This window comes from Pelodiscus sinensis, chromosome 4 (genome assembly GCF_049634645.1).
Source record: "Pelodiscus sinensis isolate JC-2024 chromosome 4, ASM4963464v1, whole genome shotgun sequence".
Classification (NCBI taxonomy): domain Eukaryota; kingdom Metazoa; phylum Chordata; order Testudines; family Trionychidae; genus Pelodiscus; species Pelodiscus sinensis.
In genome coordinates this window covers 21,430,410-21,457,659 of record NC_134714.1, presented here as the reverse complement: position 1 = coordinate 21,457,659, position 27,250 = coordinate 21,430,410, and the positions used below count along the sequence as shown (strand labels likewise).

Sequence of the window (27,250 nt, the reverse complement as noted above, 5' to 3'; positions counted from 1 at the left end):
TCTATTGATACAGCTCAGTGCACTAGGCATCCAGGACAAAGCAGGCAACAGAGACCCTCACATTTACTTATTCTAGGGTCCTTCCATCCACAGTGAACAAGGGGCTCTGGTCTTATGAGAACAAGGGTGCCGCTTCCGCTGACAGGCTCTGGGGCCACTAAGCTTTTCTGTGCCTCATGAAAACCAACAAAGGGCTTAGTTAGGAACCGCTGAATTGATCTTTTTATTTTAACTTAAAATCACTGAGTGAAGTGCTGGCCCTAGTGAGGCCGATGGGGAAATTCCCATTTACCTCTGCGAAGCCAGGATTTCACCCATTTTGCCTGGCTATTTGCACCTTGATTTCTAGCATCCTGAAACAGCCTTTTGCCACTGGGGTGCCTCCTAGTGGCCCATCTGGGGATTTGAATCATAGAATCATAGAACTGGAAGAGACCTCAGAAGGTCATCAAGTCCAGCCCCCTGCTCTAGGCAGGACCAATTCCAACTAAATCAACCCGGCCAGGGCTTTGTCAAGCCGAGACTTAAACACCTCTAGGGATGGAGACTCCACTACTTCTCTAGGTAACCAATTCCAGTGCTTCACCACCCTCCTAGTGAAATAGTTTTTCCTAATATCCAACCTGGACCTCTCCCACCACAACTTAAGACCATTGCTCCTTGTTCTGCCATCTGTCACTACTGAGAACAGCCTCTCTCCATCCTCTTTGGAACCTCCCTTCAGGAAGTTGAAGGCTGCTATCAAATCCCCCCTCACTCTTAGCTTCTGCAGACTAAACAGACCCAAATCCCTCAGCCTCTCCTCATAAGTCATATGCTCCAGCCCCCTAATCATTTTGGTTGCCCTCCGCTGGACCCTCTCCAATGCGTCCACATCCTTTTTGAACTGGACACAATACTCCAGATGCGGCCTCACCAAAGCCGAATAAAGGGGAATGATGACATCTCTGGATCTGCTGGCAATGCTCCTCTTAATGCAACCTAATATGCCATTAGCCTTCTTGGCTACAAGGGCACACTGTTGACTCATATCTAGCTTCTTATCCACTGTAACCGCAGGTCCTTTTCTGCAGAACTACTACTTAACCGGTTGGTCCCCAGCTTGTAACTATGCTTGGGATTCTTCCGTCCCAAGTGCAGGACTCTACACTTGTCCTTGTTGAACCTCGTCAGATTTCTTGTGGCCCAATCCTCCAATTTGTCTTAGTCATTCTGTACCCTATCTCTGCCCTTAAGCGTATCTACCTCTCTCCCCAGCTTAGTGTCATCCGCAAACTTGCTGAGGGTGCAATCCATCCCCTCATTCAGATCATTAATAAAGATGTTGAACAAAACCGGTCCTAGAACTGAACCTTGGGGCACTCCGCTAGAAACCGACCGCCATCCTGACATCGAGCCATTGATCACTACCCGCTGGGCCCGGCCTTCTAGCCATCTTTCTATCCATCTTACCGTCCATTTATCCAATCCACAATCCCTTAACTTGCTGGCAAGAATATTGTGGGAGACCGTATCAAAAGCCTTGCTAAAGTCAAGGTATATCACATCCACTGACTTTCCCATGTCCACCGAGCCAGTTACCTCATCATAGAAGCTAATCAGATTGGTCAGGCACGACTTGCCCTTTGTGAATCCATGCTGACTATTCCTAATCACTTTCCTCTCATCCAAGTGCCTCAATACACTCATCACATGGTCTGACACCCCTTCCTGTGGTTGTTCAGCCTGTCCTGTCGCCTCTCATGGGGTTGCCACCTTCCTAAAGGCACAAAACTGAACACTGTTTGCCCCACCCCACTCCCCACACTTCTCCTTGCCTAGGGCCCACCCCATTCTGCCCTTTCCCCAAGGCCCTGGCCCCTCTTTTCATTTCCCTTCCCCATTTTTGCTGAGGTGGGGAAAGGGGTTGGGGCCCAGGGAGATGAGGGCTGTGGCTGGGGGTGTGGGCACTAAGATGGGGCCAGGGATGAGGGGATAGGGAGGGCTGGGGGCTAGGGCCAACGAGTTCAGAGAGTGGGAAGGGATGCAGGCTCTGGGAGGGTGTTTGCGTGAGGGAGTGGGCTCAGGGCTGGAGCAGAGTTGATGGGGGAGTATGAGCTGTGGGGTAAGGCTTGGGATGAGGAGTTTGGGGTGCAGGTGGGGCTGGGGCTCCAAATTGGGGCTGAGGGATTTGGGTGTGGGTTTGGGACAGGGGGTTGGGGCATGGGAGAGGGTACAGAGTCCGGGTGGCACTTACCTAAGACGGCTCCCGAGAAACATCCAGCAAGTCCCTGAAGCTCCTAGCTGAGCGGCCAGGGAGGCTGTGCATGCTATCAGTGCCCAAAGGCACTACCGCAACTCCCACTGATTGCAGTTCCCACCAATGGGAGCTGCAGAGCTGGTGCTCAGGGTAGGGGCAGAGCCTCTCTGGCCCCACCTGCACAAATGTCTGAGCCACAGGGACCTGCCAGCCACTTCCTGGAGATATGCAGAGACAGGAGCCGCACAGAGACTGCCTTAGCCCCACTGTGCCACAGCTCCCGGGGGTATGTCTACACTACAAAGTTAATTTGAACTAACAGACGTTAGTTCGAATTAACTTTGATAGGCGCTACACTAGCGCTCTGCTAGTTCGAACTTAATTCGAACTAGCAGAGCACTTAGTTTGAACTAGGTAAACCTCATTTTACGAGGACTAAGCCTAGTTCGAACTTACGGGTGTGTAGCCCCTTAATTCGAACTAGTGGAAGGCTAGCCCTCCCCAGGTTTCCCTGGTGGCCACTCTGGCCAACACCAGGGAAACTCGTATGCCCCCCTCCCGGCCCTGGACCCCTTAAAAGGGCACGGGCTGGCTATGGTGCCCGTGCCAGGTGCAAGCCTGCCAGCACCCAGCCAGCAGACCCTGCACCTGGCATGGCTCGAGCCAGCCACCCGATGCCCCCCAGCCCTCCCCCTCTTCCCAGGACCAGGCTGGGGGCTCCCGGGAGCTTGCCCAGGACCGCAAGAGGCGGGCATCCGCCTGGTCTAGTGCGGACATCGTGGACCCCGTCCATGACCTCCACACTAGGCACAGGAAAGTGGCCGTCTAGGGCAGGAGAGCTGCCAGCCTGGCCACCCAGGAGCAGGTGTGCATGAAAATCAAGGTGGTCCACTGAGACCCCCGACCCTGAGCCCTGAGCTTAGAATGGCCGTACTGGGTCAGACCAAAGATCCATCTAGCCCAGTAGCCTGTCTGCCGACAGCGGCCAACCCTAGGGACCCTGGAGGGGATGGACTGAAGACAGTGACCAAGCCATTTGTCTCGTGCCATCCCTCTCCAGCCTTCCACAAACTTTGGGCAGGGACACCACTCCTACCCCCTGGCTAATACCACTCCATGGACCCAACCTCTATCACTTTATCTCACTTCTCTTTAAACTCTGTTCTAGTTGTAGCCTTCACAGCCTCCCGCAGCAAGGAGTTCCACATGTTGACTCTTTGCTTTGTGAAGAACAACTTTCTGTTACTAGTTTGAAGACTGCTACCCATTCCTTTCCTTTGGTGTCCTCTAGTCCTTCTATTATGGGAACTAATGAAGAACTTTTCTGTATGCACCCTCTCCACCCCACTCATGCTTTTATAGACCTCTATCCTATCCCCCCTCAGTCTCCTCTTTTCTAAACTGAAAAGTCCCAGTCTCTTTAGCCTCTCTTCATATGGGACTGCTTTGCAAGCGGGGCACCCCTGAGAACTGTCTGTCCGGGCTGGGGGTCGGGTCCCTTTAAGCACAGCCCTCGGCTAGCCTGAGACAGCAGCTCCACGCTCTAAGTCCTACTCTGATGCCCTGCCAGCACTGCTTCCGGACATTCTTTACCCCAGTTCACGGTCCACTCAATGTGGACATGCTAGTTCGAATTAGCAAAACGCTAATTCGAACTAGTTTTTTAGTCTGGATGTGTTAGTTCGAATTAGCTTAGTTAGTTCGAATTAGCGCTGTAGTGTAGACATACCCAGGGTGTTTTGAGGACCAAGATGGGAGCTGAATGAGTACCACAGAGATCTGAGGCCATGAGCTTTTTGAGGGAAGTTACTACTAGAAGCCTTGCTTCTCGATGGGAGGGGGGGGGGGTATCTCAGGCAGAGTCTCAGGGTATTAATTTAGCTGAAGTTTGCACAGGTTGGGCTGAATTGTTGTTGAAAATCTTGGTACAGTAAAACTCCAATAGTCCGGCAGCCAATTGTCCAGCACCCCCAATAGTCTGGTATCAAAATGGCAAGTGTTCCTGATGGAACCAGGACTAAGCCCGGAACCGCTCAGGTCAGCCGCTCTCACGTGGGTTACAGCAGGAAGCGGAAGTGTTTTGCTAAGGGAAGAGGGAGGAGATTGGGTTGGGAGTATGCAGTACCTCCTGCTACTCCGGCATATCCGATAATCCGGCACCACCTAGGTCCCAAAAGTGCCAGATTATCGGAAGTCTACTGTAGTTTCTGTTTCTTGCATCCTGACACAAATGTGATTCCCATCTGAACCCTGTCAAACCGTTCTGACACGGGGTGAGAATCAAAGTGCCTCTGCAGGGCAGAGTGGAGGAGTTTGCATAGCACCTGCTCACTCTTAGTGCTGGCTGCAAACAGCCTGGTCCAGCCCGGCTCTGAAACACGCAGCCTTCCATTGTTAAAGTGCTAACTAGTTAGGCTTGGGAACCCTAGTTCATTGGCTGTCCTGACCATTGTTATTTAGGAGCCAGAATGAACGAGTTTAGGCTTGATCCTGCCCAGAGCAGGTGCAGCAGCAGCAGACTGAGCGTATAAACTCAAGGAAAAGAATGATGAGCAAACAGAGCAGGGGAACTGATCCTGCATTAATGAGAGAGCTGCTGCCAAGTTACTCCAGCTTTGCTGCATGAATGAGGCTTACGAGGAAACACGAAGCAGCTAAGCATCTCGATAGTATGTGGAGGATTATGCTTATTCCAAGGTGTCCTTGCCCAATCCTCACCTTTTATATCCTGCTCTCTTGCAAGTTGGGAAGCAAGGACACACGGGTTGTGTTCCTTAGTGTAGCAGACTTGGCCTAGCCTTTACTCTTACTGGTGCCCACTGGGGGCATGCCTAGATTAGGACATTATTTTGAAACAAGTAAAATTGACATCATAACTGCTAATTTAACAAAATTGAAAGAGTGTCTCCACTACAGGGAAGCATCAAAATTAGTCAGAATTATTCCAAAATAGCATGTCCACACCGATTGGAGCCTGCCTGACTTAGAGCTCCTGGAAGACCACTGGGGAGGGCACCAGGAGGGCAGATACTACCTGTGGCTGCTTGGTCAGGCAAGCTGCGACACGTGCTTTCAGGGGCACCTCTCTACAGCCGCGTCTCACACGCCATTCTTCCACTGCCTTCCACCCCGGGACACAAAAGGGACACAGTGCGCTCTGGTTGCCCTTGCAGATGCCACAGCACTTACGACATGGAGCCGGCGCTGCTGAGAAGCGGTGCCAGGCTCACGGGCCTCGTGCTGTGCCTCATGGTGCAGTTTGTCCAGATTGCCCACATGTTGCTCAAGCAGCAGGATTACCGGGACGTGCAGAATGAACCCCAGCCCGGACCGCAGGCCCTGATCACCCAGGTCCTGGCACTCCTGCTGCTGTGCATGCCCCTTCATCCCCTGGATACTGTGGAACAGCGCTTCTGGCGACAGGAGACGAGCTTGGACTGGTGGGACAACATTGTTCTGGAGCTATGGGATGACCAGCAGTGGCTGCAGAGCTTCTGCATACAGGCCGCCTTCCTTGAGCTCTGTGAGTGGCTTGCCCCTATCTTCAGGTAACAGGACACCTGCATGCGACCTGCCATCCCCTTGCGGAAGAGCGTGGCCATCACCCTGTGGAAGCTCAACACGCCGAACACCTACTGCTCAGCCAGGAACCAGTTCAGTGTGGGGAAATCCACAGTCAGGGCCGTGCACCTACAGGTAGCCAAGGCCATCAACCAGGTGCTGCTATGGGAGGTCATCACTGTGAGGAATGTGGAGAGCATTGTGGATGGCTTTGCCACCATGCACTTCCCCAACTGCAGGGGCGGGGCATAGATGGCACTCAGGTCTGCACTCTGACCCTCACCCACTGTGCCTTGCACTACATCAACAGGAAAGGGTACTTTTCCATGGTGCTGCAAGTCCTCGTGGATCACAAGAGACACTTCACTGAGATCAGCGTCGGATTGTCGAGGAAGGCACACGATGCCCGCATCTTCAGAAACTCCTGCCTGTGCCAAAAGTTGCACACCGGCATTTTTTTCCCTCCCCTTTGCTTCCCTGGCTCGTGAAGCCCTACACAGGCTTCCTGGACCCCACCAAGGAGCACTTCAACGCTAGGCTGAGCAGGTGCCACATGTGCATTCGGCCGTTTAAAGGGGAGGTTCAGGACCCTCATCCATCTGGACCTCAGCGAGCACAACATCCCCTTCGTGGTGGCGGCCTGTTCTGTGCTCCACAACCTATGTGAGAGCAATGGGGAGACTTTCCTGCCAGAGTGGGGGGCAGAAGCTGAACAGCTGGCCAAGGAATTCAAGCAGCTGGATACCAGTGCCGTCAAGAGAACACATCAAGGGGCTGTGCTCATCGTGAGGTCTTGAGTGCCAGTTGTGAGTATCTCCCCCATGACTCTCTTCAAAGGGCCCCTGCATTCCCTCTGTGTGCCTTCCACCACCCCCACCCTTCCCTTCCGCTGCCCTCCTTTCCCACCTTCCGCCCTCTCTCCTGCAGAGCAAATAATAAACCCTTCTATTTTGAAACAGGACTCTTTGTTGAGTGGTCATAGAAGGGGAGGGACTGGGTAAAGAACATGAAATGGAGAGGGTGGGGGCTCAGGTATGGGGCTGGCACTGGCATCTGCCTCCAGGTGATTGGGAGGCTTCGGCTGCCCAAGAGGTCCCACCGCCCCCATGTTCTGGAGCCCTGGTGGCCCCTAGGGGGGCTAGTAGAAGAAGCCATGGGGGGGGGGGGGTGTGAAGAGACGGCTGGTGGCCCACTCCATGCACGACACCATGCGCTCCATCATCAAGGTGAGGGAGGAGCACATGGTGTTGTGCTGGCTTGCCAGCTGGTCTCAGGTGGCCTTCCATTGTTCCTGGTCAGCCCAGCGCTCCTCCCGTTCGGTGGCCCACTCCTGGCACTCCTCCTCGAGCCCCCAGATGAGGGACTGCAGGAAAGGCCATCTGATCTCTTATCTAGTCCTCACGGCTTCTTTTCCTCCTTTGGATCCTGCAGAGTTTTGCAGATGGCAAGGGAGGTGAGGGATGCACCAACCTCTCAGCTGGACCAGCTGCGGAGAAAAGTTACAGGCGCAGTCATCTCAGGAGACACTGTGTATGAAGCCTAGCCCTAATCTCTGAGCCGACATCCCAGGTCTTGGTTCAGACAGTGGCAATGTGCTTTGAGCAAGGCCATCTGTTGCCTAGACAGCAGGCATTTTCCAGCAGGGTCACAGACATCACAACACCCATGACCTGAAGTCAAATAGGCATGGGAAAGTGCCATCCAGGCCAGGAACCTGCGGACAGGCAGGAGAGGAGTGGGGGGGACAGGGCGGGTTGGCTTCCTTCTGTGTCCTGTACACTCCAGGTCTGGCACTGGTGGTGTCCCTCAGTGAGAGAACTTCTATCTGCCAGTTCGAGGAGGGGAGAGGTTGGGGGAGGTGTGTATAAGTGGCAGACACCACTTGCTGGAGACCATGCAACTGGTTTCCCCTCCTCCTCCTTCCACCAGCAGGTTCCCATGCATGGGAACAGTCTCCTGCACACCACCACACTTGACCAGGAGTGGATGCTGACTGAGTGAGGGTGTGACCTCATGCCACGTGCAGCATTGCTGTGTGGTTTCATGACCCCAGACTCATTAGTGGTGGCTTGTCATGGGAAGGTGTCTTGCCACAGAGGCCAATGTAAGGCAGGCCTCTCCAGGAACCTTGTGAGAAGGAGTAAGGGGTTCATGTGTGAGAGCATCATGGGGCTGAGTGCTCCGGACTGGTGCTCCCTATGCATGCACGTGCACAGACTGTTGTGTGGCACCCCAGGCCGAGTAGGCCAAGAGAGGAGCACGCAGCACCTTGCAGCCCATCTCCCGCCCCCGCATGTATATAGGGAAAGTTAAAGAACTCACCTGAAGTGCCTTCCCTGAAGCTTGGGAGACATCCTGGGATGGGGGCCTGGCTCCAGGGTGAGGAGCAGCTCCCGGCTGGTGGGCCTGGTTGCCTGGGCAGCCTCCTCCTTTTCCTTTTAATCTTGCGCCTCCTCTTCCACCCCACCTTCCTGGTGGCTGAACTCCATATTTCCTGGCTGGCCTTCACAACAATGGGGAGGGTGACCAGGCCCTCTCTCAGGATGGCATCCAGCTGGTCAAAGTACCAGCGGGTTTGCAGTGCCACCCCAGAGCATCTGCTTCCTGGCCTTGTGATATGCCTGCTGGAGCTATTTGATCTTCATGCAGATCTGGTACAGTATCTGGGTGTGGCCTTTGTCAGCAAGGCAGGTGGTGATCTGACTGTAGACCTCTGCATTCCTCTTTCTGATGCTGTGATCCATACCAGTCCAGGCCGGCGTTTTCCTGCATCTCCGGCGTCCCTGGCTAGTCGCAGCTGAGGGACCAGCAGGAGTGCTGGCAACCGTGGGAGGCTCTGAGGGAACATTGGGGTCTCTTATGGCTCCCTCGCTGACTGCTGTCATGCACAGGGCTTGCAAAGCTGGCCATGTGCAAGAAGCCCTTCTGCTGCTGCCTGGAGTTTTAAGCACAGCAGGAGAAGAGGAGCAGTAGAAATGCCAGGAGTGGCCAGAGCGGAGCTGGAGCTGTGAGAGGCCTCCAGAGGCCAATTAGTTTGAATTAGCAGCACTGGAGCATCTTCACTAATGCTATTTCGAAATAACTATTTTGAAATTAGTGCTATATGCCAAGGAAAGCAGGAGTGCAGATTTTGAAATAACCAGCCTGTTATTTTGAAATAACAGACTTGGTAGTGTGGATGCTCCGCTTATAAATTCAACCTCAGGGAAGTTATTTCAAAATAACTCCCTTGTGTAGACCAGGGCTACTAGACTGGGCTCACTTGGATGGTGGAATCTGCTCCTCTGCCCTCCTCTCCCACGTTGCACCAGAACCAATGACCGAGGTGAACACTTCACCATGCGAGAGCTCAGACTTCCTGCTTAAATCCGTGGGGCCCTGCCCTGCTGGTGTTGTTCTAGGGGTGAATATCCATGCCTCTGGGGTGCTCTCTCTGCACTGAACAGCGCTGAGCAGTGATGCAGTCCAGGGAAGAGGCTTTGTTCCTAGCTTGCCTGTCGATCTGAAACAGGGCACGCAGCTGATCCTCAATGCTGGCGGTTACTGCTGCATCATCTTTACGTGATCTGACAGGCTGTGTCCATTCCTCTCATTCAGTCAAGGTCATTAAGCCTTATTAGCAGGATTTCTGTTCATTCATTATTGCCTTTGGCACGCTTGGCTTAATCTGCCCATTTGGGGCTGGCCTGGGCATGGCATAGTGATGTGATTCTACAGGGAGGTCTCTCCTCTCTGGAGACTAGCCGCTAAAGCCATTATAGCCTCAGAACTGAGCTAGTAACTGTACCGACGTTAGTCTGGGGAGCAGGCAGGGGTATGTTGCAGTGCCAGTCTCTGTGCTGTGGGCATTCAGTAGTTACTAGGCATGATGTCCTAGCTCCACTGAAGTCCATGGGAGTTTTGCCATTGACTTCAGTGGGGTCAGTGTGTCACTCTGGGTTTGCACCCTACTATAGTGCCACAAAGATTCCAGTAGTGGCTCAGTACCAGCATTGTTCTGGCAGAATGAATCCTGTCTTTCTGAGGCAGGGAGGCAGTCCCAAAGGATGGACCAGTCTACAGCCCTCCTGTCCCCTTCCGCCCAACAGAGAGATACATGCACAAACGTCTCCTCATCCATCAGAACAACCTGCCTTCTTCCTCCTTCTAAAGGGCTTCTACAAGCCTTTGGCTCTGGCTGTCCATGCCTAGCCTGAGCATAGAGCAATGATCCATGAGCAAGGGCTGAGGAGAAAGGGGCCAACAGTTTCCTTTCACAACCAGCTCCCTACCCCCATATAACTTGTGCCTGACTGTTCCTGGTCCTTCCTCCTCTCACTCCCCAGATGGTCTTCTTTTATCTCCAGATGTAACAGTGTAGCCCTGCAAAGATTAAAGTTTTCCAACTTTTCTTCCATAGCTCAGTGATTTATTCATTGCCCTGTGCTGGACCTGAGTTCCAGTCCTGAGTTCCCTCTGCTGGCAGAATGGGGAACCAGCATGGGCCAGATCCAGAGCGGGTGTTAAGCAGAACAGTTCAGCTCTGCTGATTTACAGCATCTGAGACTCAGGCTATGTCTAGACTGCTGCTTTTTGTCTGCAATTTGCATGCATTTTCCAATTGTTTTTTTGGGGTTTTTTGGAAGCGGCTTTTCTGAAATTTGGCCTATCTACATTGGGCCAAATTTTGGAAAAAACCTCCTTTTTCGGAAAAGCCCTTCTTCCTCGTGAAATGAGGAAGACAAGGCTTCTGAAAGAGCACATTTGCTCTTCCGCAAAAAAATGCAAGGTGGGTGAAAGGAGCTAGTGATGGAGTACAGATTTCTGAAGATGAGCCGTGCAATATATTTGCAAAAGTATTATTAGAAAGCAAAGCAAAGAAAAGAAAAAGGAAGGAAAGCCCTAGAGCAGTGTTTCCCAGTTGGTGCTTCGCGGAACCCTGCGGTTCCGCAGAGCAAAACGAGGGGTTCCGCGAGGAGCCAGCACTCCCCCGCCCCTTCTGAAAAAGAGAGAGAGAGAGCCAGATAGCCAGCAGAGGCATGGGTGGCGAGTTGTGTGGGCTTGTTGTGCCCACGCTCCAGCAATATTTGGAGCTGGAGCAGGTCCCGACCCCCCCCCCCCCGCGCGCGCGTCCTCCCACCCGGCGTCTCTCCCCGTCCCTGCCGTGCGCAACCTTCTCTGAGCTCCCCCTTGCTGGCTGCTGCTGCCCTGCACAACACGCTCAAACCAGTGGGTGGAGAGACGCCCGGACGTGACATAACGTCACGACCCGGGATTTTAAACTTGCTGGGTGCTGTGATGCGCCGCATGGCTGAGTTGCGGGTTCGGAGTCCGGGGACAAAGCGCAGACTCCGGCCCCACAAAGTGGAAGGCAGAAGGTACGGTAGAGGGAGAGGGAGAGAAGGGGCTTGTGCCGAGGGAAAGGGGAAGGGCTGGGAGAGGAAGGTGCTTATGCGGAGGCGGAGGGGAAGGCACCAAAGGGACAGGGGTGGAGGAGAGACAAATGGCAAGGGGCCAAGCACAGACAATGAGGAAAAAGGCAGGAGGGAAGAGGTGTCAGTGGGAGGGGGACAGGGTGATGCTGGGAGGGGAGAAGGTAAGGGCATTGGGGGCTGGAGGAGGGAGGGAAGGTGCTGGGAGAAGGCTTGAAAGAAGGGGTGGGCATGAGGAAGGCCGGGATAGAGCAAGTCATGTGAGAGGGCACAGGGGAATGGGGGCAGAGGGTGGTTAGGGGTGGGCATCAGGGAAAAATGGAGCAAAGAGGGCAGGGGAAGTGAGGGAAGGGGGAGGCACCAGGAGGGTGCAGGGGTAAGAGAAGTTGCAGGTGCCAGGGGATTCTGGGGGTGAAGCAGAAGGGCAGACCCCTGCAGTGGAGGGACCACCATCAGAGGAGAGACGCAGGGCAGGTTTGTAGAGGGAGGCGTTAGAAGAGGGGATGAGGAGGGGTAGCTCACATGATCAGAGTGGGGCTACTGGAGAAGTGGGCACAGGGAAGCAAGAAGGGCTGGTGGAGGGGGGCAGGTTGCAGGAGGACTGAGGACAGTGAAAAGAGCAGGAGTCAGGACAGCAGAGGAGGGTGAGGAGTTGGGGGGCAGCAGGCAGCAGGGGAGCTGACATGGCAGCAGAGGGAAAAGGTAGAGGTTTAAAAATATTTATTAATAACTTGGGTGGCACATCCAAACAAGCCACATGAACTCAATACTGGTGTACAACACAATTCATTTTGCTCATGTGAGGAAACTCTTAGGCTATGTCTACACTGGTTGCTTCTTGCGCAAGAACATCTTGCGCAAGTGTTCTTGTGCAAGAACACATCAATTCTTCCATTTGCGAGCTATGCTTTTGCACAAGAGCATCTATGGCAGTGTGGACACTCTCTTGCCCAAGAAAGTGCCGATGGCCATTTTAGCCATAGGGCTTTCTTGCTCAAGAAATTCATGTTGCCTGTCCACACTGGCCTCTTGCGCAAGAATAGTTGCGCAAAAGGGCTTATTCCTGAGTGGGAGAATCGTAGTTGTTGCGGAAGAAGCCCTGATTTCATACATGAGAACGTTAGTGTACTTGCGCAAGAACACACGGCCAGTGTAGACAGGCAGCAAATTTTTGCACAAGAGCAGCCGCTTTGGCGCAAGATCGTGCCAGTGTAGACACAGCCAAGGGGAGGGAGGAAGGCAGGGGCAGGGAATCAGCACTGGCTCAGCATGTCTACATGGTTTGGGGGAAGGTGCAGGGAAATTGAGCTCAGCTGGGTTGCAGAGTGGGGAGGTCTGGGGAACTGGGGTGGGGTGGGGTGTGTGTGTGTGGAGCTCAGAGCTCAGTTTGGCTGCAGGAGGAGGGAGGTGCCGGGAACCAGGGCTAGACTCAAGGGGAGGGAGGGACAGGGAATTGGCTCTTGGCTCAGCAGTTTTGTGGGGCTTGGAGGCGGTGCAGGGAAATGGGGCTCAGCTGTGCTGTGGGGGTGGCATGCAGGGAACCAGTGCAGGGCTCAGCTGGGCTGAGGTGGATGGGGGAGGGCATACAGAACAGACGGGCAGCTCAGCTGGGCTGTGAGGGGCTGCAGGGAACTGGTGCTGCACTCCCTTGGATTGTGAGGGATGGTTTTGGGGGAAGTGCAGGGAACCAGTAGGGGTGGGCAGCTTAGTTCAGTTGCAGGGATTAGAGGTGCAAAGAAGCCTAGTGGGGAAGGGGGGGGGGGACCAGGAGCCCTGAAATGACCTCCCTTGGTCCAAAAATTCCTCACCTGGGACCAGTCAGGTCTAGAGGGTGCCAGATCAGGGAGGTCCAACTCCTACCCAAGTCCCCTCCTCGCACCCTCCCTCGTAGCCAGACACCCTATATCCAGCCTGCTTCTGCACCCTACCTACCACCCGGACCTTGTCCCCTTCTGCCCCCCAGCTCCTGCACCCCATCCCTATCCTGCTCCTTGGCAGCCCTGCCATCCACCCTAGCACTGCCCTGGCCCCAGCACCTTGCCTCACACCCCAGGACTCAGCACCACCCTGGCCCTGGCCCCAGCACCCTGCCATCCACCCTAGCACCCAGCAGCACCCTGTTCCTTGTCCCAGCACCCTGCCAGTCACCCTAGTGCCCAGCAGGACCATGTCCCTGACCCCAGCACCCTGCCACCTGCCTGTCCCAGCACCTTGCCCCAGCACCCTGCCACCTGAGCCAGCATCCTTCCACCCAGCAGCACCCTCTCCCCAGCCCCAGCACCCACTAGCACTCTGTCCCCCTACCCCCACCAGCACCACATTTGCGACCACATTAGTGAGGCTTGGGGGTTTTTGGAGGAGCTTTTTTTTGGGTTTTTTTGCATCTCACTTGTGTGGCCCCAACTGACTTTTCTGTGGGTCAGTGACCTTTGACTCAAAACAGGTTCCTCACCCCTCTCATATATAAAGACAATGCTCAAACTCAATGCTCAAACTCAAACCTTTTGAGTTTGACATAATATTTTATTTAAAAATGAAGCCAGGCCAACAAGCCCCCAATTGGGATCAAACCCCCATTTCACTGCAGCATGATAACACTCCTGCACCACCTGACCCCAAATCTGAGCCTATCATACACTGGAACCCCCTGTCTTGAGCCTCTTACATCCCCAAACTCCTGCATCCCCACATCCTCAGTCTTCTGCCACAACTCTCCTGTTCCATCCACACATCACAAATCTGTGTCCTGAGCCCATCATACTCACAAACTTCTTGCCCTGAGTCCCTCAGATATCCAGCCCAAACTCCTGCACCCTCACATCCACAAGCCCTGGCTTGCTCAGCACCCCAACCTTCCCCCTGAACCCAACACTCCCCAGCCTAGAGCCCCCTCCCTGAGTCAACAGCCCCTTCTCCTGCATCCAAATTCCCTCCCAGAGCTTGTACTTCTCACCCCTTCCCACACCCAAATCCCTCATTCCCACCCCACACCTCACTCTCACTAGGTTGAGACTGGAATAAGGGCTGGGGATAGCAAGTGATGGAGAGGAGGGGAACAGAGCGGATGAGGCCTCACAGAAGGGAGATGGGGGGGGGGGTCTTGCGGAAGGAATGTGATTTTCATGAATTGGTGGATCCCTCTCTCCTCCCCCCCCCCTTTTTTTTTTTTGCTTGACAAACCTAGGGGTTCCCTGAAATTCTGAAATGGGTTCCTCGGCCAAATAAAATTGGGAAACACTGCCCTAGAGGCATGGTCGGTAAGGATCTGGAGCAGGTCTGAGTGTGACTTTGGACTGACAGAGGACACATGTCCTGGGTGGGCTCCTGAAAGAGAGAGCACCGAGGACCCTGTTTCTAAGAAGTGCTCAGCTCTCATGAGTCCAGCTTTTCCAGAGCTCACTATGCTAGGGTACTGCAGGGGCCAATATCCTTGGTAATCTGGCTCATATTCACATGTCTAAGTGGCAGCTGAACGCTTCTGCAAACCAGATCCCTGTTGTGGGCGCTGAGCACTTAACAAGCTGTCCCATTAGTAGGCAGCAGGCACTAAGCCAGTGGCCCTTATGGGAAAGGTGCCACAGTGTAAGGAAAGTGGCTTAGGGGTAAGTAGCAGGCCCAAGAATGGAGGTACAGACTTCACCCAAGCAGAAAATCTTTTGCAGCAAATGGGGAGCTGGTGGGGGAGAGGGACATAGTATGGATTAGGCCTAAGACAAAGCCCTGAATATTGGGACATCTGGCCATCCCATTCCACTGCCAGCAACCCAATCAGACCTAACTGGCCCTATGACTCCTTTTATATTATCGCTTGTTCTCCGAACACCCTGCACTGCATCAAAAGGCTGTTAACACACTCTCTTGTACTCCTACATTTCCCACCCATCCCCAGTGCAAGAGGGAATGAGCTGCCTCTGGGCCACCCTGGGATGCCTGCCCTGGTGTAAGCTAGTGCTCTGGCACATTGCTGCCACCTGCAGGCAGGAACTGCCAAGCACACAAGGACAGAATTTGTAATAGAGGTGAAGGAATGAGGCGGGTGGGAGTGAAATCCATTTTTTTCAAACTTTAATTACTGTGGTGGCTTAACTTAAACACTCATTCAATGATACCGTAGTGCTGCTTTTCAGACGCAGCCCCAGCAATGTCAACTAAGGACTTGATGCAGGGACGAAGCAATCTAGGCACAGTATATCACAAATCAGCACATACCCTTGACTGCTAACTAGCTGCTTGCAGAGCTCACACGTGCTTGTAGCACTGCAGAGCCCAATGTTCTGGTGCAGTCACTGAGTTACAAACAGGGGAATCAGGCACAAACGAGACAAGGCAAAAAATGATCATAGTTTGGCTCAGTGAATGAAAATAAAGATAATGGAATGGACGACTGTAATTATGAGATTTGCTCTTTTGGGTGAGAAAAGGAAATTTAACATTTTTCCTGCATTGATGATTATGACACATCGGTCATGCTGCCGTTGCTGATCAACATGCTGTAACTCTCGTTAATCAGCTGGATCTTTAAAGTGACTCCATCTGGTTCAAAGTCAGGCATTTTAAAAGATACATTTCCATGTCTGTGCCATTAGTAGAACCTTAGATGACTAAAATGGAGCAAATTCTAAAAGTAGAATTAGCTTCTCATCATTTCAGTTGCTTGTTTCTCAGCCCCTCCCCAAACACCCCCATTCTAATAACAGTGTTGTTTTTGCTTATGAACAATTTCTAGTGGTTTGACTTCCTGGTTCTCAGGCATTAACACTGTGCTGCAATGCTTAGGGTATGTCTACACTGGGAAGTTTTGGTGACAAAAGTGCTATAAACATGCAAAAGTTGCCAAAAGTGAAAATTGGTCAAACCAGTTTTTCTGCCTCCCATTGTCAACATTTCACAGACACACTGCTAGCACCCTGTTGACAGAACAAAGCAATGTAGGTAAGCATCCCACAGAGTGTAGTGTTGTAGGAAGGCAGAGCTTCTCTGTGTGCTCTGCCTGCTGAGGAATGTCAAAGTAGCACAGCAGTCTTTCCACTTCTTCCCCTGCAGCAGCAGTCTGCCTGCCACTGTGTTCCTAGCAGGGCAGACAGGGAAGGAACATTCCAATTATTTGTTCTTTGTTTGTTCTCCAAATGCTGTGTTTCTAGTACAGGACAGAACAGGAGCAGTCCTTTTATTTGCTCTTTGTTCCCCAAATGGAGCTATTCACTTAGATGTCAGATAGTTACCGGAGCTTTGAGAGGCGAAGGGTGCATGCTTGCAGGGCAGCAGAGATCACAAAACATTGAGTACAGCAGGCATTGTGGGCAGGCATTGTGGGATACAGGCAGATGCCAGTTCTCTTAACTAAACAAACAGCAGAGTCCACACTGGCTTTTTGTCAACAATAAAGGGAGGGGAAAAGATAAAAGTCTCTCGCGGGGCTAGAAGTTTTTTGTCACCAAAGCTGGGTGTTTTTCCCAACAAAAGTTGTGTTGTAGTGCCAAAAGGCAGATTGTGATGACAACACATGCCAGTGTAGACACAGCCTTAGGCTGTGTCTACATTGGCATGATCTTGCGCAAATACTCTTTAACGCAAGAGTTCTTGCATTAAATTATTTGCGCAAGAGAGTGTCTACACTGGCATGTGCCTTTGTGCAAGAGATGTGCTTTTGTGCAAGAGCATCCATGCCAGTGTAGATGCTCTCTTGCACAAGAAAGCTCTGATTGGCATTTTAGCCATCGGGCTTTCTTGCGCTAGAAATTCATATTGCCTGTCTACACTGGCCTCTTGCGCAAGAACAGTTGCGCAAGAGGGCTTATTCCTGAGCGAGAGCATCATAGTTCTTGCGCAAGAAGCACTGATTTCACACATGAGAACGTCAGTGTTCTTGCGCAAGACCTCCCCACCGGTGTAGACAGGCAGCATGTTTTTGCGCAAAAGCGGCCGTGTTGGTGCAAGATCGCGCCAATGTAGACACAGCTTTGGGTTATGGAGTTGTCCTGAAAACAGGTCAGTGGTCATTACATTTCATAATAGAGACTGAAAAAATAAGTTCTTGGACAAAAGCCGAGGAGAAAAAATGCCAATACTATAAATACTACTGCTCTCTTCATAGTGCTGGCCTCCACACACTCTTTGGCAGGAACAGAGGGCAGCTGACATAACTGATTTATTGGAGCCAGTCCTTTGGCACACATGACATTGCTCAGTTCAAAGTGAATCTTGGAAGTAGCCTGGTCTATATGCAATTTCTGTACCAAATGCCACCATCAGACAAAATAGTTTCCAAATGGAAATGCCAGTTCTGTTCTCTGCAGTAAGCTCTGACATTGTGTCTGACGTGTAGCTGAGCTGCCTTCTGAGTGGCCACGTAAGTGATACCTTGCTTAAGCCCCAGTCCTGAAAACACTTATGCATATGCTTTGTTAAGTCTGTGAGTGGTTCTAGTGACTTCAGCGGGTCACCTTATGATTAACGTTAAACACGTGTGTGTTTTCAGGATCGAGAATAGCTATCATCAGAAATTGCTGCTATCATGCTAATGGGCTGATATGAGGAAGAAAAGATTCCCTTTGTGTTTCCCTCTGGGCTTTGCAGAGCACATGTCTCCTTACACCAGTGCTTCCCTTTCCATGTTACGTCAGGTCTAGGGTTTGTAGAGCTGCCAGCACTGAGCCTGTCCAGACTGTGAGCATCGTAGGGAGGTGGTGAAAGATTGTACACTGCGTCATACTTCTCTGGTTTCCCTATCAGTTTCTGCACAACCCCAACTGCCCTGGATGAGTATGCGTCCCCTGGCTTTGAATATTCCAGCCTTTATTTTTAGCCTGTATGTGCAGGGGTGTTGGTAGAGGTCTATAAAGTGCTACAGTCCCTCTAGGGAGCATGGGACAAGCCACATATGTAACGTCAGCAGGTTCTCCTGCCCAGGTGCTAAAGACCCCCATCTGGAATTCCCCATGCGAAAAAGAGGTTGTGTGGTCCCTGTAGGTCTCTAGGCCAAGCTTGGCACACACTCCCCCTCCCCCTCCCCCTCCCCCATGGACAACATACATTTCCCAGTCTATTTATGATAGCCAGGGATCTGAACCCTGATCTTTCCAAACTCTGTTTGCAACATGGATGCAGCTGACTGGTGATTTCAACATGGAGGGGTCACTTCTTGTAGGCCTTCCCTTCAGGGTAATAACTGTGCAAGCTGCTCACATGTTTCAGTGACGTTTCCTGGAGCAGGAGTAATACTACAAAGTCCAAACCTTAGTAAGTGTTTATTTCAATGTTGTGTTAATGCCAGTTTTGCCCTGATCTTATGAACGTTCCGTGGCGCATGAGATTTTGGGCAGGAAAGTTCCGTACAACCATGGATTCTAAGTGAATATTTCAGAATATTCAGGCCCTTCACGTTCCAATTCAGGAGCAGGAGCATGGGAAAGTAACCACTTCTTAGAACATCAGATACACAGGGGGAAATTCCAGCCTGTTCATGGGCAATTTGTGAATGGAAAATGAGGTGACTTGTTTGAATAAATTATGTTAGGAATGAGTCACTTGGCTATTATTTACTAATCCCTCACACCTTGTTTGCACTAAGGAGTATCCTGGACTCAGCCATTGTGGGCTGGTTGTGAAAGTAGTTGCACCAGTCCTTTGAGGAAGGATTATAGTGGTGCCTAGGCTCCCTAGGTGGTGGTGGGGGGGAGATAGGGATTTAGCAAAGGGATTCTTAAAGTTGGATGGGGAGCTGCCCAAGCTAGGCAGGTGTGAGATGCAAAGGAAAGAGGCAGGGCCATCCTTATCTGTACGCAGAATATGCAGCAAGGTAGGGCATCTGAAAATTTGGGGCACCACTGAGTCTTAATGTCTATCCACCCCCTCCCCTTCCTATCCCTGCTCTGTGGCTCTGCTGCCTCCAGGCAGAGAGGACCCAGTTAACTTAAAAATGAAAAAGCCTGCCAGAGCTGTTAGCAGAACACTCAGCCTGTGAAAGAGCCTTTCACGTGATAACGAAGCCATTTGCCAACCCCAGGTATGTAGGGTTACTTTCTGAATTTAGTGTTCGTGTTAGAGTTCTCTGTGTTCATCAATGGGATCTTGGTATAAAATTTGCTTTTAAAATATTTCATTACTGCGTTGGTGAAGGTTATGCAATCACATATTTTAAAAAACCATCCCTCCCAGCTGCCATGAGGCACAGGGACACCGGTTCAATAGTACTGCGCACATAAAACCTAAGGACGTCCCTAGAGAGGGGTGGGGCTTAGGGCTTTGATTTGTAAAGGAGTTAATGCCTGACTCCCAGTGATATGGACCTTGGTCATCGGACTGACAAGCTGGAGGAAGGTGCCTCATACCTCCGCTTGGTGTCTCTGGGTCTCTTCTCTCGGAACTATTTCATGCTGCATAAAGAGTAAAATAGTCTGGGGGTGAGGAGAAACACACCCACAGTGAGAGCCTGACTCTGTCACCCAGCGCTCAAGACACTCAGCTGGCATGGGGGGAGAGTTGGGGTCAAGTTGCTGCACTAAGGAACTTTTCGTTATTGCTACAAAGGGGAACAGGCTCAATAGAAGTGATTGAAAGAGCCCCAGTCCCAGAGCTTGGTGTTAGATCACTTACATGAGAGTCATGGGGTCTAATCCCTGCTCTGTATGAGGCAAACAGAGATGCAAATGTGTCTCCACATCCTCTGTACGCACCCTCTCCTCTCCCCGCCTTCTAATTCCACTTCCATCCTGGCTACCTTTCGTGGATCACAGGCATGAGCAGAGCATCGGTGGGGCTGTATCAGGATGCTGATGTGTTTGCACGTTCCCAAGAGCAGCCAGTTGCAACCAGTGCAAGGAGGGGTAAGCCTTGCACAGCTCAGTCAGTGCAAATGCTGCTATTCTAACGACTAGCCAGCGAGGTCTGTGCTAGGGCTCCTTCTGGGGATAGGCAAAGCGTGAGCTGAGGAAGGGAAGGAATGATATACCCTAGTGCCAAATGGGGAGGCATTGTATGGGCTAATGCCAAAGCCAGAATAATAAGCACACAATGGCCCAACCAAGCCCCCTCAAACTCCGTGGTGTCCAGTGAGAGATGAGGCTGCCTAGGCCTTTGGAAGATCAGGCCCAGGGTGGGGCAGTTATTGGCTAGGAATGCTGGTAGGCCAGCCCCTCTCCTCATGAAGGGCTCAGCTGCGGAGTGGCCATACAGCCAAGGGCTGTTCCTGTGAAGTAGCTAACCCAGCATTCTCCATACCCAGAGACAAAGGGGGGAAGGTAGTGGCACCAGGTAGAGGCAATGTATTCAGTTAGGAGGGCTTTTTTGCTTGCTTCACTTCTGAACTCACTGGGACTTCCCAGCGGGGTGCTCAGATGTGGACTGCAACTACTTTATGTTTGTATCACACATTGGCAAGGGCAAGTGGCATAGAGCTTGGAAGGATTGGTGTCATGAATTGGTCATAAGCATGTCTGGCTGAGTGTAGGTCCAAACTGTAACCCTTTGAATCCCTTTGTTTAGTACCTTCCATTGACCGGAGAGTTCATTATGGCACCTGGTGCAGGATTTGCAGCTTTTGACGGCAGCTGGGATCCAGGCTGTGACACAGGTACCATGTGCCCAATCTGTTGTTGATTAGCCATGTAAATTCAACACAAAGATGCCAGTGTGGGCTTTAATTATGGGACATACAATGGAATAAAGAATTCTTGTGTTGCATCTGCCTTCCCCTGGTGCCCTTCTCCATGGGCTAGTCGTCTGCATTAGAAGTGCTATCGGGTGCAGCTGCCCCGCTGTAGTACTCCTAGTGCAAACGCTCTGTGTGGATGGGAGACTCTCCAGTCGGCATAATAATGCCGCTGCCATGAGAAGTGGTAGCTTTGTTGACGGAGAAGCTGTCCTGCTAACATAGCGCTGCTGTCTACACTGGCACTTAGTAGTGTAGCTTATTCACACCCACGTGTGACGTAAGTTATACCAAAGTAAGTGGTCGGGTAGCCAAGGGCCACATCAGACCTTTTTCATTAGATCACCTGCCTTCCATCAAAGGCCCAGAAAAGACATCGAAAGAAAAGCTTTAAATAAGGGAAAAGGGGATGTTGTACTTTCCTCATATTCATTAAACCTGGGACCCAAATCAAAGTCCCCATTCTCAACATGCTCAGACTATTGGAGGAGAAGGGGGAGCTTGGTTGTGAATTTACACCTGATCCTCCTTGTTATATTGAGCTGCACCACACACACTGGGAGGAGATAGCTATCTGGCCCATCTAGTATTTATGCAAGTGCATTTCAATAATAAAGTATCATCTACCTCCTGTTAATCTAAATTTACATTTCAAGTGTCTGTAGGCTGTTGAGCAGGTTTTGTTTTAGGAGTGGCTATTAATATGTGACAGGATCCTAAGAGTCTTTCAGTTTGCACTGAAGCCAAGTCCCATGTGAGTTTTTTTCATACTTAACAGCCAAAAAACCACTTTCAGAATAAAGTGACTTTTAATTTAGAATCAGGAAAACAAGAAAAGAACCAGTGGGCCATCATGATACAGCGCAGTGTGTGTCTCCACTGTGATTGGCTGTAGCTGCCCTGAGACCAAAATAGACAGAGCCTCTGCACACTGGGAAAGTTTCTAATGACTTACAGGTGCAGTGCACAGAGAACAAAGGCAAACAGATTATGCTCATTAACTTCATTGAGATTTTTTTCTATGGAAAAATGAAGGAGGGATTTCAGCTTCTGGCCCATACAGATTCAATACAAGTGGTATCAAGGGCAATCTTAACAGGGCAAGTGCAGCTGCAGTTTTTCAGCTTCTTGCTGCTTAACAGGTATTATGGATTATATCCAAGACCATTTCCATTTTGAGCTCACCCTAAAATTTGCAGCATGGTCTTTGGAGGCTGTGGCATACCATTGAATCCATCTGGCAATTCTGTGGCAGCTTCACTTAAAATAAAATTTGATTTTAATAAAAAATAAATACAAATATCAAAACAAGACAGTAGTAACTCCCGTGTAATTTGCTTGGCTATTAAATTCAGCTAGGGAAATGTGTGAGGAAGTTTGGGATTGTGTGATTAAACACACTTGCCTGATGGTCCCACTAAAATGATCCACCATGCAAAATTTCATTTAATTTCTATTACCATCTTTAGGTTTCAGAAATAACACACTGAACTTAATGGAGCAGGGCGCATCTCTCAGAGCTCTTGTTTCCAGCTGCCTGCAGACTCAGACAGACATTATTGCACTCGTTGCAATCAATTAATCTTGTCAAGGTTTTTGTCATAACCACGAAAGCTGGAAACACAACTTAAAAAGAAAGGTGAGATTCAGAAGCATCTGTCTGATGCCAGAGGGGGATTCCATGCTTCCTTAGCATACTGGCACACAGGCATCCTGACTATAGAAGCCACCTGTCTGGCTCTGCAAAGCATTGGCCAGTGTTCAGGTAGTGACTGCTGCTGTTATCCTGGTGGGGGTGAACAGAGAGTAGCTCTTAGTTCCTACTACATGCTGTTAATGCTTTCACTCTGGACATTCACACTTTTTAGATCTATGAGAGAACTGAAAGAAATGTCTCAGGGCAGGGAGACTGGCTCCAAGTCTAGCTCTCACCTTACCCTTCCTTACCCTTTGTCTTTCTTCCCAGGTTCAGCTGTCTCCTTCACTGATGCTGAGAGGTATAGGTGGTATGACCCCTCAGTATGGCATGCTGCAACTTCCTTGGAGGACCTAGAACAGGGCAACTACATCTTTGCAGTGGATGAAGAACGTGTGCCATGCCAGTACGACGATGTCATCTTTCAGCCTGAAACCTCCTTCCGAGTAAACGTTGATTCATCTGAGCGAATGATTCATCTCCGAAGCATCTCGATCATGGGACAGGTAAAGTGGAACATCTGAGAAACAATTCAGAATGCTATCACACTTCTCTCCACCCCTCACAGTGCCCACAAAATAGGTCATGAGAACAGAAAGTGAAGCGACATTGGCTGTGTGTGTTAGTTCAGTTCAGTTACAGCCGTTTGCTCAACACTAGGCATGAGCTTGACTGTAGTTTGCACCATGGGGCCAGATTTCCAGAAGGCCTTCAACCGTGGGTACCTCAGTCATAAGAGGCTTGTGCATGTGCAAACAATCTGAATTGCACATGCAAACTGCATAGGACCCAGAGCCAAGGGAGCCCAGCACCGACTGCCCCCATCTGAGGCATGCAAAATCCATTTTCAACCATAGTGAGTTTAATGACAACTAGTAGTCCTAACAGATATAGATATAGATATATTATCATGAGCTTTTGTGGGCACAACCTACTTCTTCAGATGAGATGATCTTGAGTGGAAAAAAAAAGGGGGACCCTAACAATAAGAAGGGAGAAGGGGAGAAAAAAACATTACTTGTCAATTGTAGTCCGGGTGCTAATGAGGCTAATTGAGTAGGCTGGAAGTGTCCCATACTTAGCTTTTGATGTTGATACCTTGCTGAATGTGATTATTGACATCAAAAGCTAAGTATAGAACATGTCCAACCCACTCAGGATGTGTCTACACAGCACCCTTACCTCAAAATAAGTTATGCAATTTGCACTACGCAAATTGCGTAACTTGTTTCAAGGTAATTTCAAAATAGCTTATTTTGAAATAAAGCGTTATTCCGAAATGTCCCTTAACCCATGAGCAATGAGGTTTACAAGGATGTTGGAATAGCGAGCCTGTTATATTTCAATATAACAGACTTGCTCTTAAGACATACAATAGCTATTTTGGGATACCAATGGTATCCCAAAATAGCTCCATAGTGTAGACATAGCCTCAGTTAGCCTCATTAACACCAGGACTACAATTGACAGGTAATGTTTTTCTCCCTCTTCCTTCTTATTCTGAGGGTCCTCCTTTTTTCTCCACTCAAGAATGAATATATATATAGTTTGTCTCTAAGGTGCCGCAGGACTACTTGTTGTTTTTAAAGTTACAGAGAAACACGGCAACCTCTCTGAGCCTACTGAATTCAGAGAGACTTTCTTGACTTGACAAGCCATTCAATCGTGGTTGAGGTGTAAATAAGAGACAAACCCTCTCAGGAATCTCTCAAAAGAAAGTAAATGGTCATCCAGGGAAGGGAAGGGAAGGGAAGGGGGGGGGCTTCAGACTATTTAGGGGGTTTGATCGCCTCTGTCCATTTGTCTTGTGACAAATTGCTATCACCCCCTACCGTCTCATGCTTATGTCAGAGCTCTTATGTGATTCAAATGTAGGCATGTAAAACTTCACGTCCAATTTTGAGGCCGCTTTGGTAACGTAGCACCTGAGTGTCTAAATCAGGCATGGGGAATCTTTTTTGGGCCAGGGGCCTGAAATTTGCACCTGGCTTCCAACTTGACAGTGGGGTAAACTGAAATCCAGGTGATTCTGATAATTGGGAATGCTTATATTGGGAGCCAGAGTTTGTACCTCTTGGCCCACTCTACTGCAGCTAATCTACATGTCTGGCTCCACAGTAAGCAAGTGTGTCACAACACCCTGGGAATGTGTCTTAGCAGACAGCCTCCTGTGCCTCAGGTCCTCAAATGACATGTCCAGGAAGCCTGTGGCAGAGCAGAGAATTGAACCTGGGTCTCCAGATTTGTGCCTTAATCACTGCCCATCCTTCCTCTGTGTATGAGTTAAATGGATGGAATTTGCATTGCAAATGGATGAACTGGCCTGGGAAATATGATCTGTGTTGCCGTGGCTTGCAGTAGCCTGACTAATGTGACTATGAGGGCCAGGCTATTGGGGGTAGGGAAAGATGTAGCTAGAGGGGCATTCATACTCATTTCCTCTTGGCTGCTGCTGCCTATTGTGTTCTTGCTGCTCTTTCTCTATTGGGTCATTTTCAGCTAGCTCCTCGGGGCTGTGGAGCTCAGGAGGCCCCTTCTTGTGATTTGTAGGAGCCCAGGGAAAGCCATGAATAAATAGTGCCCGGCCCTATGTACCTGGCTGCTCCATTCCGAGCCTCACGTCCTGTCCTTGCTGGGCTCTGTGGCTGTGCTGTGTATTGTGGCTCAGGCAGGCAGGACCTCTAGCTTGGCTGGAAATGAGGATTTTAATAAGACCCTCAGAGGATAATGGTGCTGCCAGAGGGACCCTACGGAGGCTCCATGCAGTAAAGAAACAGCCATGAAGTTCCTTTTTCCTCTTGAGAACCCTCCTCAGCCCTGAGCTGGATATCCTGTGTCATGGCTGTCACCTAGGGGCACTGGCTCAGTGCCCCTCTTGTGTCAGTTGAGGGGAATTGCTGAGACACTCACAACCTGTCCTGTGCCTCTGCCCAGGAACTAATCATATGGCTGCTCCAGGCAGCACTCCTAGACGGCAGCTGCCTGCTGCTCAGGCAGGCAGGGATGAGTTGGAGGAGGCGCGGGGCAGTAGGTGGGGCCGGGGGAGAGACCTGGCCCCAAATATTGGTGAAGCTGGACCTCTGGGCCAGGAATAATCCTGGAGTCTGGACATCACGGGCCCATAGAACTCGCCACCCCTGCTCCTAGCCCGAAGGGTCGGAGGAGTTAACGGCGGTCTCTGGAGCAGTGGGCTCTGCTTTTGAAAGGTGGCATGCAAAGGCTACTCTGTGCACCCACTTCCAAACCCCATTTAGGTATGGTGTCTTAAGAAAGCCTGATTATTTCCCTCTTGCTTTTACCTTAGGGTTTGTCTGCCCTGTTTTTCCAGGGAGTGTCAGAGCGTCATAAATCTTTCTTTGGAGGCCTGAGTGGAGGCATGGGAAACTAACAGGAGTAAAAGCAGAGGAGCACCGTGGGGCACGGATTTTTGTCAGTCAGGCTGTTTACACACTTGTTCACTGCTGACTGTGAGTGAACTGAAAGGCCTGGCCGACAAGTTTTGGTTGAAGATTCCACCTCCTTAGCCCTGCTGTTGCAGACTGACAGAGCTTCAGTCTGGTTTTCTGTGCCTCAAAGCAGCAAGAGGGAAGAGAAGCCCAGAACCCTGGTAATTCTAAACTTAAAGAAATTCTAAGCTTAAGTCTAAAAAGAAAGCAACAAATAAAACCTACAGCCCATATAAGTTAGGGTTGTGCGGGGTTTTTTTGTTTGTTTGTTTTAAATTTGGAAAAGTCTTTCAGGCCTTCTGTAGGCTCCAGAGAAAAGGGAAGCTAGGCATGACCCCATTATTTCCCCTTGCCAGCTCCCATCACGGGGGGAAGGGGTCCCAAGTCCTAGTGCTTCCACCTTTGAGAGCAGGTAGGCGAAATGACCACTCTGTCCACGTTTGCTGCTTGCCTGCTGAGCTGACAGATCTTACACTCCATCTTACGCTGCCAAGAAATGTTGATCCATTTTTTACTCTTTCTGGGTTGGGAACTAGAAGTTCACCAGTGACATGGCCTTAGCTGATTACATGCGGAGCAGCTCAGCCCAGCGGCAGTTCCACGGCAACAGCACCTTCCAGGTGACAAATGCCAGGTGTCCGGACAAATCAGGCTGCGAGTGTGGAAATGCTGGGGTGAGTCCTTCCATTGAAATTTAACAAACCGTTCTCCGGGATGTTTTAGTGCCAATATATCACAACTCTTGGCTGGGCTATCTAGGGCCTCAGGGTGTGGACAGGAAGTCAGGGAACATCCCAGCACTGTGCTCCGACAGAACAGTGCAATCTCAGGGGTGTTTGCGAAACAGAACAGAAAAGCAGAGCAGGAGCAGCTCTGTAGCCAGCCGAGGGTCAGGGGACTTTACCCTGTGTTTTCATTTAAGGAACATGGACAGATCTGCGCTGCCTTGTTTGGGGATAATGGGACTCAGTGCCCAGCACTTGTGTGCAAGGACCCCTTCCAGCCAATCGGACACTGCTGTGAAATATGTGGTGAGTGCAGAATGGGGATTAATTCCGGTAAGCAGGCATGGACAGCATGCCTGGCCTTCTGGCATTGTATCTATTTCCTTGGCACGGGGCCTTGAATGCACTTCTGGAGCTGAATCTTGCGGCTGCCATCTATACTTCAGGAATGCCAAGAACTGGCTGGCTGCTGTTTTACGGGGTGATGGCAAAGTCAGAGCTTTTGGATGCAACATTGGAGGCT

General features: G+C 50.7%; 1 protein-coding gene across 3 annotated transcripts in view; it reads left to right on the top strand.

Moving 5' to 3' along the window:
- AMN (amnion associated transmembrane protein) overlaps positions 1–27,250 on the top strand; it is a 68,624-nt gene that overhangs the window by 22,295 nt on the left and 19,079 nt on the right. For all 3 annotated transcript variants that reach the window (XM_075926519.1, XM_075926518.1, XM_006119973.4), the window contains exons 4-7: positions 20,695–20,782; positions 22,827–23,062; positions 26,539–26,676; positions 26,925–27,033. In XM_075926519.1, coding sequence (XP_075782634.1) covers positions 20,695–20,782; positions 22,827–23,062; positions 26,539–26,676; positions 26,925–27,033 — 571 coding nt within the window. The remainder of the gene's footprint in view (positions 1–20,694; positions 20,783–22,826; positions 23,063–26,538; positions 26,677–26,924; positions 27,034–27,250) is intronic.